Below are 12,281 nucleotides of genomic sequence, written 5' to 3'. Positions count from 1 at the left end.
CCCATACTCTCATGGTCTCTCTGCAAAGAGGGTAGGACCTGGTTCCTCCCTGCTTGTTCAGGTACCAGACCACTGACATGCTGTCGGAGTGAACGGCAATCATGCCCTGAGGGAGGTAATCGTGGAGGGCTTGTAGTGATAGAAGCACCGCCCTCATTTCCAAAATGTTGATATGAAGAAGACTCTCTTCTGAATGCCATTTGCCTTGGACTGACCTGCCCAGGAAATGCCCCCCCCCCCCCCCCCCATCTGGGAGGCGTCCGTAGTCAAAGTGGCCATAGGAGGAGGTGGAACGAAGGGTCGACCCTGATCCAGATTGGAGGGCACCAGCCACCAGCGTAGGTCCCGTTTGCAGGTTTCCGTGATCCGTATGAGGTGACAGAGGGAGATCCTGAAAGGACCACTGTGTTGAAAGAAGCCACTGGAGAATTCTCATATGCAACCTTGCTAGGGGGACTAGAAGAACAGTGGCGGACATAGATCCCAATAGCTGCAGGACCATTCTGGCTGGAGCTTTGGATCTGAGAAGTAAGGTTCAAACTTGAGCCTGTATGGTTTGTATCCTTTCTGTAGGAAGATAGACCCGCATTCGGTTTTAGTCTATCTCTACTCCGATGAATCTTATGCGTTGAGATGGCAGCAACACAGACTTTGGCCAATTGAAGGTCATTCCAAGAGAAGTGCCCAGTGATATTGTGGCTTGTAGGTTCTGCAATTGTAGACGTCTGGAGGTGGCAGTTAGGAGCCAGTCGTCTAGATACGGAAACACCTGGAATCCTAGACTCCTCAGGTGAGCAGTCATGACCGCCAAACATTTGGTGAACACCCTGGGGGCTGTGGTGAGACCAAAGGGCAGCGCGCGGAACTGAAAATGACGCCTTAAAGCCACTCCTGTGCCTGCGGCCCTACTCGCACCATCAGCTGCATATGAAATGAGCCGCATGGAGGAGTTAACAATAGAGTTTAGGGTTCCTAGCTGTGAGTTAATCTTATCCTGGGACCCAGCAGCTGACAGATCCTGTAAAACTTCTCTCAACTCTTTAAGAATATCTCTTAAAAGGCGGGTGAAGTGACACAAGTAGTTCAGCGACCACATGGCAAAGGTCGCTGAAGAAAATATCCGCTTACCGTACCTATCTATAGTCCTGGAATCCTTGTTAAAAGGATGGACAGGTACTGAAGGATCAGCTAGTTCCTTCTTGGTGGCTGCAGCCACCACCATGGCATCAACCGGGACACCTTTTGTCAAAAATTGCCTATCAGGTGGGGCCGTGATGAATTTAGAAGGCCTCCGAGGAGTGGGTTCCACCGAATCCGGGGCCATCCACACCTTGCGAGCCACCACGTCCATAAGAGGGTCGAAAGGCGGAGACACCCAGGAGGTGGAGGGTCGAGAACCGAACGCCTCCAGTTATACCGACTCGTCCTTGGAAGGATTAAGGGAAGGCCAGTTCCCCCTCTGCTTAAGGAGTTCAAGGATGTCTGAGAAAGAGACATCCTCAGAGGGGGACCTTGGGGATCCCTCAGACTCATCCAAGTCAGTATCGGATGTAATAGACTCGGGGGAGTCTAGATGTTTCCTCTTACATGTCCTCTTACGCGGAGGCTCACCTGACGCGTCAGGAGAAGCCTCGGAAGAGGAAGATATTCCCAGTGGGGAAACCTGAGGCGTTGGATCTCTGGGTCCGGGAGCTAGAGAGTGGGAAGAGACGTCAGCAGGGACTGTAGTGGGAGGAGCTGATGGAACTGACCGTTGACTACGCCCTGGGGCTAGTACACTCATCACCTCGAAGGCTCCCCCCCATCAGAGAGGCCAGAAGGCTCCCGCTCCGAAGAGATAGGAATCCCAGGCCACACCAACAGGGACGGCTCCGAGGCTGATGGGGCTGAGCTCACCAGTGCCAAAGCTCCGAGAGTGAGAATGGGGTCGGACAAGGGTCTGATGCCACTCGCCCCCTCGGAGCAGACGAGAGAGACAAGACGCCCGGATCCCTCCAATGAAGGCATCAAGGAGGAGATTGGAGCAGAGGACGACAGAACCGAAGGGGGAGGTATCTGCTCTGAAGCCGCAAGTGTCACAGCTCCGAGGAGCTCCAGCTCCGAGCTCTGTAGGAGAGTCGAAGGAGGAATGTTAGGTGGATGTGTAATAGCTACCGTCTGATGAGACGGGCTATGGAGCATTTGGACCAATGCCTGAGACTTTAATAGCCTACTCACCACTCTCTCAAGGTTGTGGTCAGACAGCCTGGACGACCGAGAAGACCGGATCCGATGGCTCCGCTTCGAGAGCAGGGGTGATCTTGGAGCCGAATGTATAAACTCCAACGAAGGGGATCTTGATCTCTTTCTGGAGGTGGGTGGAGCCGAAGGAGCCGACAGTGAGTGCATAGATTTAGCGGTATCGGCGCCGGGTGGAGCCGATACCGAAAGCTGTGACACAGAAGATCGGCTCCGGCCAGAGCCGATCTCGTCACAGAAGGCGAACCAGTAGCCGATGGCTTAGGGCTTGGAGCCGAAGGCTTTACTAGTTTCGAGGGCTTCCCCGGAGAAGACTTAGTCGGGGAGCTCTCAGGCTTTAATAAGCCCCTTAGTATTAGTTTATTTCTGCGCTCTTGCAGGACTCTTGGGCTGAAGGCGTGGCAGACAGAACAAGAGTCCTGCAGGTGCAGAGGTCGCAGGCAGTAAACACAAGAAGTGTGACCGTCTGTCAGAGACATTTTCTGACAGCACGAGTCACACTTCTTGAAGCCTGAGACCTTTGTGTCCTTCGACATAACTGTGTCAAGGGAGCACTAAGTACCAAAAGCACACACACACACAATAAACACCCAATCCAAATAAAAAATAAAACAGGGATACAAACACACCCAAACACCACACAGAATCCCTGACAAAAAATTAGGAAAGGGGGAGGCTTAAGGCCCAACTTAGGGGAAGGGATAAATAACTGGAAAAAGGGAAACCACTAACGGTAGATAGGGTTAAAAATCTAATTAAGAGTTAAAACAATAACAGTAGTGGACTAAACTAAAAGGGAGTGACTAAAAGTCTGAAATTTTGAAAACTTACCAGGAGCCGGTAAAAATGCACCTCGCAAGCGAAAGCGGCAAACGAGATCTGGGTAGTTATCGCCTTGCATCATGGGATATAGGGTTGCCTCGAGCCGGTAAAATTAGCTCTCGAGCTTTAGTAGGTGGCTGAGTCGGAGCCAAGGATCGGCTCTGAACCCATCCAGCAAGAATGAAGGCGAGATTGACAACTTAACATCTGCTTCTGCATCGGGCTCCCGCTCGGCAAGAAAAGCTGATGTAATGGCGTTGGCTGCATGTTTTATACCCCTGATGACCTGACGTCATGGAAGAGGTGACAGCATCCGACGGAGAAATCCCATGACTTGGGTATTTGGGCCTACTGAGGGCTACCTGCAGAAAGATAACCCAAGTGTGATGACTGCAACAGTGAAACACGAAGAACATTTGGTGTCCCACTGTGGTGGTGTCGCTGCAGTCTCAAAGATGCTACTAAGGTCAGACGCTACAAACTAATCTCCAGCTCTGGACGAATTAGCGTAAGAGGTAAGTGCCAGGTAGAGGAAGGAAAAACATGACAATCACCAGAATTTATACCCACCAAGTTTCAATAATGGTTATGAGTTCACAAGAGGAACTCACACACTGCCCGTTTCTTTAACACCACTTTGCTTTTCCAGTCTTTGCAACATGTGCAACTGCCCAAGGGACTTTTTCTTTGGAGAATAACTGGCAGTATTTCTTGTCCGAAAATGAAAAGGCACAAATTCTTGCCCAGACATCCAGTTTCCAGTAGTTTATAAAAACAGAGATCATCAGGGCTTCCAAGCAGAGCTTTCTTACTTAACATTTTATACTGCTTACACTGAACACATCATAATGTTCTCCCGAACACAAAAGCACTGCAGACTTATATCTTTAAAAGGAATTCATCTTCCATAAAGCATATCTGTTGGTGAGTGGTTCTGGAGACAAATGCAAACTTGGCTTTCTCTTGACAAATCTTTGCCTGGAAGTGCCCGACAGATTAGCATAAGACAGGGACAAAATTAACAGGGTCTGGCTTACTCTGCTCTTTGCAGCATATTTGCTGACTGGCATCCATGGTGTAGGAAAAAGCATGGTGCCTAGAAAAAGGATGTCTATACAGCCAGAAGACAGGCATTTGCCAAGAAGTAAATCCATACTCATGAATGTAGTCTAGTAAAAATCCCTTTGCTGAATATCTCAGGGATGCAAGAGCTAGGCATACCCTTGTAAATCAATGTGTGTTATCACAAAATGTGATCCTAGAAGGTGTGTAACCCCAATGGGATAAACAGCTGAAAAGAATTTACCAAGTTAAATGCAACAGACAGGCATATTCTAACACACTCACTGAAATCCTACAACAATACAACTGTTTCAGCTATTATATGAATGGCCTAAAGTTACTTACATGGCAGTCTGGCCTGCATATCTGGTGACAGGATCAGTCTCTGTTGTGCTGCTCCCATGGAAGGGAAAGCATAGCCTGGCAGCTGCGCAGAGGAGTGTACTGTAACTGGTTTTATCATGTTTCCCATGTTGCCAGGGGCCAGCGCTGCAGCAGACATCCTCACAGTTGTGGCTGGAATAGTTGCAGGTTTCATGGTAGAAGAGACTGCGCTTGTGAGAGGGGGAGGCCTTGGCACATTAGCAATAACTGCAGCTGGAGACAGAGGCACTTGAGCCTGTAACACTACAAAAGAGAGAGAGTAAAGGAAGAAAATTTTAGAACCCATATTATAATCACATATTTTAAGGAATTTATTTCTACAATGACTTGTTCTTCAATTTTAATGTTTTTAAGAGGTTTCCAAAAATGTAAACCCCATCGAGGGGAAAAAAAACTGACTTAAATGAAGACAAGAGATGCCTGCAAAAAAATTATACACTACTATTGCACAGCTCACTGCTTGCTTAAATGTTTAACTGAGCAGCACTTCAGCAAGAATGCCGCACTGCCTGAATCAATTAAAATAAAAACCATGGGACAAACATGGATACTCAAAAATGTGGATAGTCAAAGTATGAGGCCAAATACTGAACAGCAGCAAAGGTCACAGACAATATTCACCTAATTAACACAATATTAACCTTCTTTGGGAGCCTTAAATATTTTTATATCATCATCAAAAATTACCAGTCTTCCTGAAATGTAAAAATCTTAGCAAGTAATCAGAAAGAATAGTTGTGTAAAATCTTGCCATAACCATAGATGTCCTTCTCTTCCATGTTGCAGTATTCACTGGTGTGGGATTTGCACAAAAGACGATCTGAAGTTGGCTCCCATACAAAAGCTTTTGCCTGGCTGCTGTAGGTGTGTGGGATGTCACACACAAGCCCATAAAGCAGGGACCTTAAATGTGACGTCTGCACGCACAGACATCAGAACTTGATGGCCAGAGGAGTGGCTTGTCAGGAGAAAGTACAGTTGTGTACAATTACCATAAATGTAGATGTTCGAGTGTATTCACTGTTGCAGTCATCACATTTGGGTTATCTGTCTGCAGGTAGCCCTCAGTCGGCCAGAATACCAGAGTCTTTGGATTTCTGCATCGGATGCTGTCACCTCTTACATGATGTCAGGGGTATAAAACATGCAGCAGACGCCATCAGTTTTTCTTGCCCCAGATGTCAGAAGCCCCCAAAATAGGAAGCAAGTATATGGTGTGGAACACCTCCATTAAAAAGTAAATACCATTCCCATAAGATATGGCCAAAAAAGATGACAGGTAGAAAGTATAGAAAAGTCAGGTAGCTGGAGGGAGGGTAACCAGGACTGCAACAGTGAATACACTCCAACATCTACATTTATGGTAAGCGTACACAACTGTACTATGTTCTTCGTGTTTCACTGTTGTAGTCATCACATTTGGGTTGATTCCCAAAGCTGAGGAAGGGTGGAGGCAGTCCAGAAGTATTAGAGCTGGCTAGCAGGCCTTGCAAGACTGCTGTAGCAAATCCAGCTCTAGATTTAGAAAGGATAGGCAAGAGCTAATGCTTGGTGAAGGTGTGTACTGAACTCAAGGTTGCAGCTTCCAGATGTCCCTGGTAAGGACTCCCCTGATAAATGCTGTAGAGGTAAGCCCTAGTGGAATGGGTTCTGATCCCCTGTGGGGTTGTTTTTCCATGGTGTTTGTAGCAGAAATGGATGCAGTATGCTATCCATTTGGAGATGGTTTGCTTTGAAATGGCCTTACCCTCTCTGCCCCTGTAGCAAAGCAGACTAGCAGCTGGTCAGATTTTCTGAAAGTTTTAGTTCTGTCAAGGTAGAACCTAACCTGTCTGTACACGTCCAAGGAGTGCAGGATCCTTTCCACTTTATTCTGAGGATTAGGAAAAAGGTTGGTAAATGGATGGATTGGTTTAAAGCCACACTTGATACCGCCTTGGGCATAAATGATGGGTTAAGTCCTGAGGGAAACCCTGTCCTCGTGGAAGAGAATTAAGGATTTCACAGCCATAAGGGCCTGTAGCTCAGACACTCTTCTTGCTGAAGTGATGGCTAGAAGTAAGGCTGTTTTCCAAGAGAGGAATTTTAACTCTGCTGTAACAGCAGGCTCAAAAGGGGGAAGCGTGAGCTTCTCTAGTACAAAGTTAAGGTCCCAGGCAGGAGTGGGAGCTCTCCTCGGAAGTCTTAAATTGCTAGCTCCTCTCAGGAACTGTTTGATCAGAGGGTGAGAGAAGAGGGTTGGGGGCTCAGTATTGTAATGAACTGAGATGGCAGAGGCATGAATCTTAACTGACGAGAAGGATAAGCCTTTGTGGAGCAGCTCTGCTAAATAATCTAGGATTTGAGGTAAGGTGGGCACGGCTGTGTTCTTTCCTGAGACTAGCTCCAAGAACAGTATCTTTTCCACTTTTCTGAGTAGGATTTCCTAGTACTAGGCCTCCTGGCCTCAAGGATGACATCCAGCACCTGTTTGCTGAGGGTTGCTGGTGATGTATTCAAGGAATAAGCCACGCTGCTAGGTTCAGGGTTTGCAGCCGAGGATGCAAAATCTGGCCCTCCTGCTGGTACAGCAGAGAGGGGGGTCTGATATGCAGGTGCCAGGGTGGCACTATTGTCAGACTGCGTAAAAATGGGTACCAATGTTGGTGTGGCCAGTCTGGTGCAATAAGGATTGTCCTTGGCCTGTCCTGTTTGATCCTGAGTAGTACTTTTGAGAGGAGGGGCAGAGGAGAAAGGCAAAGATTAAGAGGTTTTCCCATGTAAAAGGATAGGGCCTCCACTTTCCATGCTTGGCTGTGGGGAATTCTGGTGCAAAATTTGGTCAATTGATGGTTTTGTGGGGAAGCAAAGATGTCCACCTCTGGTGTCCTCCACCTGTGGATTAGAAGCTTGAATGAGTTGGGTTCCAGTTTCCACTGTTGTGGGTCCAGCAGACTTCTGCTCAAGTCCTCTGCCAGTGAATTTTGTTTGCCTGGCAGAAACTGAGCTTGCAGGTGCACTTGGATGCTCAAGGCTGTGTTCCACAGAGCCATGGCTAACCTGCAGAGTGGGTAGGAATGAATTCCTCCTTGCTTGTTTATGTAGCACATAACTGTGGTGTTGTCCGTCTTTATCAAGAGTTGTCCTGGAAGGATAAGGTATTTGAAGGCTGTCAGTGCTTTCTGTACAGCTAACATTTCTTTTTGATTGATATGCAGGCGCTTTTGTCCTGGGCTCCATTTGCCTGCCTTGTGAGCCCCCCATGCATAGTCTGATGAGTCTGTTGTCAGGGTTTTGGCAGCAGGGGTTTGAGTGAAAGGGAGTCCCTTGTTGTGGTTGCAAGCCTCTGCCCACCAAAGGAACTCTGTCCTTAGGCAAGGAATGATAGGAAGCACGGTTTCCAAGTCCTGAAAATGTTGACACAGAGGCTTTTTAGATGCAACTGAAGTTTCCTCATATGCAGTCTTGCATATGGAATTAGGAGAATGCATGAGGCCATGAACCCTAGGGCTTGCAGTATTTTTCTTGCAGATAGCTGGGTTTGGGTGGTCAGTAGTTTGAAGTAATTTATCAAATAAACCTGCTTTTCTGGAGTGAATAATGCCATCTGGGAAGTTGTGTTCAAGCTTGCTCCCAGGAATACAATTTCTTGGCTGGGTACCAGATGTGACTTCTTTTCATTGATGGTATACCCCAGAGAACTTAGGAGTCGCTTTACAAATGCCAGGTGCTGAAGTAGCAATTCCTGACTGTCCTCCTGAATCAGGCAATTGTCCAAGTAGGGGCAAATTTGAATGTTTCTCTGCCTGTAATATGCAATGGCTGGAGACAGGCATTTTGTGAATACCCTGGGTGTAATAGATAAGCCAAAGGGAAGTGCAGAGAACTGATAGTGCATAGAGCTGAGTCCTTGGCTAGCAAAGGAAGCAGTTGTTGGAGTGTAAGCATTTTGAACTTTGGTACCACCAGGAAGGTGTTGAGAAGTGACAGATTCAGAATAGGGCGCCAAGAGTTCTCTTTTCTGGGCACCAGGAACAGTCTGGAGTAGAAACCCTGTCCTCTTTGCTCTGCTGAAACAGGCTGAATAGCCCTGATACTGAGAACAGAAAGTACTAACTTTTGGGCCTCTGCCCACTGGTTTGGAGGAAGGTCTGTCAATCCACTTGGGGTTGGCAGTGAGTGGAAGTAGAATCTGTATTCCTGGGATACAATGTTTAAGACACATCAGTCCTGAGTAATGTATTCCCAGCTTTTTGCATGCAGGGCAAGTTTTCCTCCTAGGGGTGCAAGTACTTGGGCATGGCTGGGAACGATAAAGGACAAGTCATTGTGAACTTTTTCCATAAGAGGGTGGTTTATCATTCCATGTTTTTGAGATGGGAGCACTCCATTGTTTAGATCTGTACATACCCTGAGATTGTAGTCTTTGTGGTCTATTGCCCCTGGGTTTGGACTGAGAAGGCATGGGAGGGACCGGAAAGGACCAGTTTTTTGAAGGCCAATGCCTACTGAATCTAGGTGGCTGCACCTGTAAGAAATCTTTATAAGTTTGCATAGATTTAGCTTTTTCCTCCATCTTTTTAAGAACAACTTCTGTTTTTGTGCCAAACAAACATTCTTGGTTAAATGGAGCATCTAGTAATTTTGCTTTGACATGGTCTGGCAAGATTTGTTCCTTCAGCCAAGCATGCCTTTTCAGAACAGACCCAGTGACAGCAGCCCTGCAAGATGCTTCCACACTGCAAAGTATGTTTACCAATGTGGTTAGCAGAATGCATCAACTCTTAAATCTTTATTTTCTGCATAATCCAGAATCAACAACTTTTGTTTTTGTTTAATTAGTTCCATAATATGTTGCTGGTACTTCAACATGTGAAACTGGCAATTTAAAGCCCTGATGGCAAGAGTTGCAGAGGTATATACCTTTTTACCCCATCTGTCTAAGGCCCTAGAATCCCTGTCCGAAGGGGTAGGGTTTTTGGCTGTAGTAGCCTTAATACCTTTAGGTCCCTGGGAAATGGTCTCTGGATCCACAGTAGGATTTTTAAAGAGAAATTTGTGAGAGTTATTTACTCTGTAGTATCTGTCAGGCATTATAGGAGCTGGAGGTAAGGTATCATGGGTAAGACTTGATTCCATGAAGACAGCATCTACAATATCCAGGACAGGGGGTATAGCTAGAGGCCTGCGCTGAGGCAAGTCTAAAAATTCCCTGAATCTCTTTATGGACTGAGGGTAGTCCTGGCAGTCCCAGCAGAAATGCTCTCTTAGAGTATATGCAAGGTTTCACTGAAAGAAGCGTCCTCTGGAGGGGAGGCAGAGGGAATGGATTCCTCTGCATCTGAATCCTCATAGGTGGATAAAGGTATGTCCTGGTAATCAGAGCAGTCAGTCATTGGACTCATGGTCTGTAGAATCAGAAGGAAAATCAATTCTTTGTCTTTTAGAGGGGGAAGGCTGGCTTCCCCTAAGTAATAAGGTCTTCAGCCATTCTAAGCATTTGTTTCTGAGGCATGGGAGCTTGAGAATGTGTTTTGGTCATCGGTTTCCTAGGCGTAGTGCGAACTCTGGGCCTGAGAAATTCGGCAGTTTTAGTCAGAGCCGAAGTAGTCAGTTTAATACGAACATCGTAAGGTCTGAATACACCCTCAGAAGCCAGCTCCTGCACAGCGGCTCCGGACCCATCCAAGGTAGAGACATTCCCAGGTTCCATAGTCGAAGAAGCATCTCGTGGCATACTGGTCTCCGAATGGGTCTCAGTAGACGCCTGCGAATCTGTAGAAGCAGATATCAGGGACTGCAAAAGCACCTGAGTACAGGCGGACTGGCGACTAGCTTAACGGATGCGTCTATGGCAGTTTTGGAGCTATGCGGACTCTCTGTCATTACCCTTGCGTTTTTTCGGAAGATCGGTAGACGGACAGCTTAACGAAGAAATTTTGGAATACGGAGAACCAGAGCGAAAGAATTTAGCAACAAAGATAGCCTGACAAATGGTTTGGGTGTTGACTATGGCACAAAACCGACAGCGAGGAATGTCGTGGTCTGGGCCTGAACAACTAACGCAGTAAGAATGAAAATCTCTGTGAGGTATTTGCTTTCCACAGGGAAGACAACCGTTAAGTTTTTCTGACATCGGTTAGAGCAAGAAATAAGGATCCCAAACGGGTTACTTAGCTTTAGAAGACTTCAGGTTTGAAACTCGAAAAACGAAAATTTCAGGTAGAGGCTGACCGGCACTTGCGAACTGCATCTGCTTCGAGCTCCCGCACGGCAAGAAAAGCTGATGTAATGGCGTCGGCTGCATGTTTTATACTCCCTGATGTCATGAAAGAGGCGACAGCATCAGACACAGAAATCCCAAGACACTGGTATTCGGGCCGACTGAGGGCTATCTGCAGGCAGATAACCAAAATTTGATGACTGCAACAGTGAAACACGAAGTACATCAAGATGCTAACAAAAGAAAGAAATGCCACTATATGGCTGAACAGATAAGCCTTTGGTAGTGGAAGCGCTGGCCAAAGGCAAGACCCTGCAGTAAGAGAAGACTAGGGGGTATGGAGGGTGGGAAGGAATACTCCAACATGGAAGAGAAGGACATGTATGGTTATAAGATTTTACACAACTACTCTATATCCTTCTATACCAATGTTGCAGTATTCATTGGTGTGGAAGAGTACCCATAGCTTAGGAAGAGTAATGGGAGGAGGTAGAGGATTCCAGGAATCCTTGCAGGATTACTATAGCAAAGCCTGCCCTGGAGACTTGGTCTAATTTGTAGTGTTTGGTGAAGGTGAGAGCCGTAGAACAGGTAAGCTGCTTCCAGGATGGAAGCTGTGTCCAGGTCTTTGAGAAAGGTCTTTGAGGTAGCTATGCCCCTGGTTGAGTGAGCGTACACCATGAAGTAAGACTTTGCCGTGGTGTGAATAACAACAAAAAAATAGACTTCCTGATCCAACAGGAAATGGTTTGTTTGGAGACTGCCTTGCCCAGAGCCCTGGGGTGAAAGGAGATAAGGAGTTGGTCAGACTTTCTGAAGGACTTAGTCTTGTCTAAATAGAATCTTAACTGTCTGTGTACGTCAAGGGAATGAAGGATCCTCTCTGCATTGTTGGCTGGAGTTGGGAAGAAGGTAGGTAAGTGGATGGACTTGTTTAACGATAGTTCATTCACAACTTTGGGCATAAAGGAAGGATTTGTGCGCAATGTAACTCTGCCATTATGGAAGGTGGTGTAAGGAGGGCAGGCCATGACGGCCTGTAATAGGTGGAGCTGTTGTTTTGGTGAGAAGTGAATGTTTTCTGGCCTTGGTTTTTCCCTCCAAGATAGAAAGCATCCTCTTTGAAAGATGGAAATGAACCATTGGTCTGAGGTGATGGTTTTCCAAAAGGGGAAGTTATGGGATAGGCAGGCAGACAAGGGAAGGTGGGCAAGGCAGTCATGCAGAAGAGGGCACCCCTCTGTCGGGAAAGGGCTGTTTGGAGGGGGTCTGGAGGAGGAGGGATGAGAAGTGGAAGCATCCTCCTGACAAAGGAAGTTTTTGCAGGATAATTCCTGTAGTACTTAGGGAAGGGGGACACCAGCAAATGTTTGATGTCTTGCAGCCCCTTGCTTTTCTCTTGCTAATTTTTGAAGAGCTCAGTTGAATGTTTGCCAAAAAGTATGTTGTGGTCCACTGGAGCATCCATAATTTTGGATTTGAAATCCTATGGAAGAGGTTGTAATCGTAGCCAGGAATATCTGAGGAGGACAGAAGCTGCACACATGGTCAAGGCTTCTGCGGCATCATAACT

The 12,281-nt window shown here is 46.8% G+C and overlaps 1 protein-coding gene across 1 annotated transcript in view; it reads right to left on the bottom strand.

Moving 5' to 3' along the window:
- LOC122814504 (Snf2 related CREBBP activator protein) overlaps positions 1 to 12,281 on the bottom strand; it is a 3,617,155-nt gene that overhangs the window by 1,268,074 nt on the left and 2,336,800 nt on the right. Inside the window, exon 17 of the mRNA XM_044087079.1 lies at positions 4,468 to 4,749. Coding sequence (XP_043943014.1) covers positions 4,468 to 4,749 — 282 coding nt within the window. The remainder of the gene's footprint in view (positions 1 to 4,467; positions 4,750 to 12,281) is intronic.

This window comes from Protopterus annectens, chromosome 10.part0 (assembly GCF_019279795.1).
Source record: "Protopterus annectens isolate FY-2018-M chromosome 10.part0, PAN1.0, whole genome shotgun sequence".
In the NCBI taxonomy this organism is placed as follows: domain Eukaryota; kingdom Metazoa; phylum Chordata; order Ceratodontiformes; family Protopteridae; genus Protopterus; species Protopterus annectens.
The sequence above is the reverse complement of the archived record's forward strand: the minus strand, read 5'-3'. Positions and strand labels throughout refer to the sequence as shown.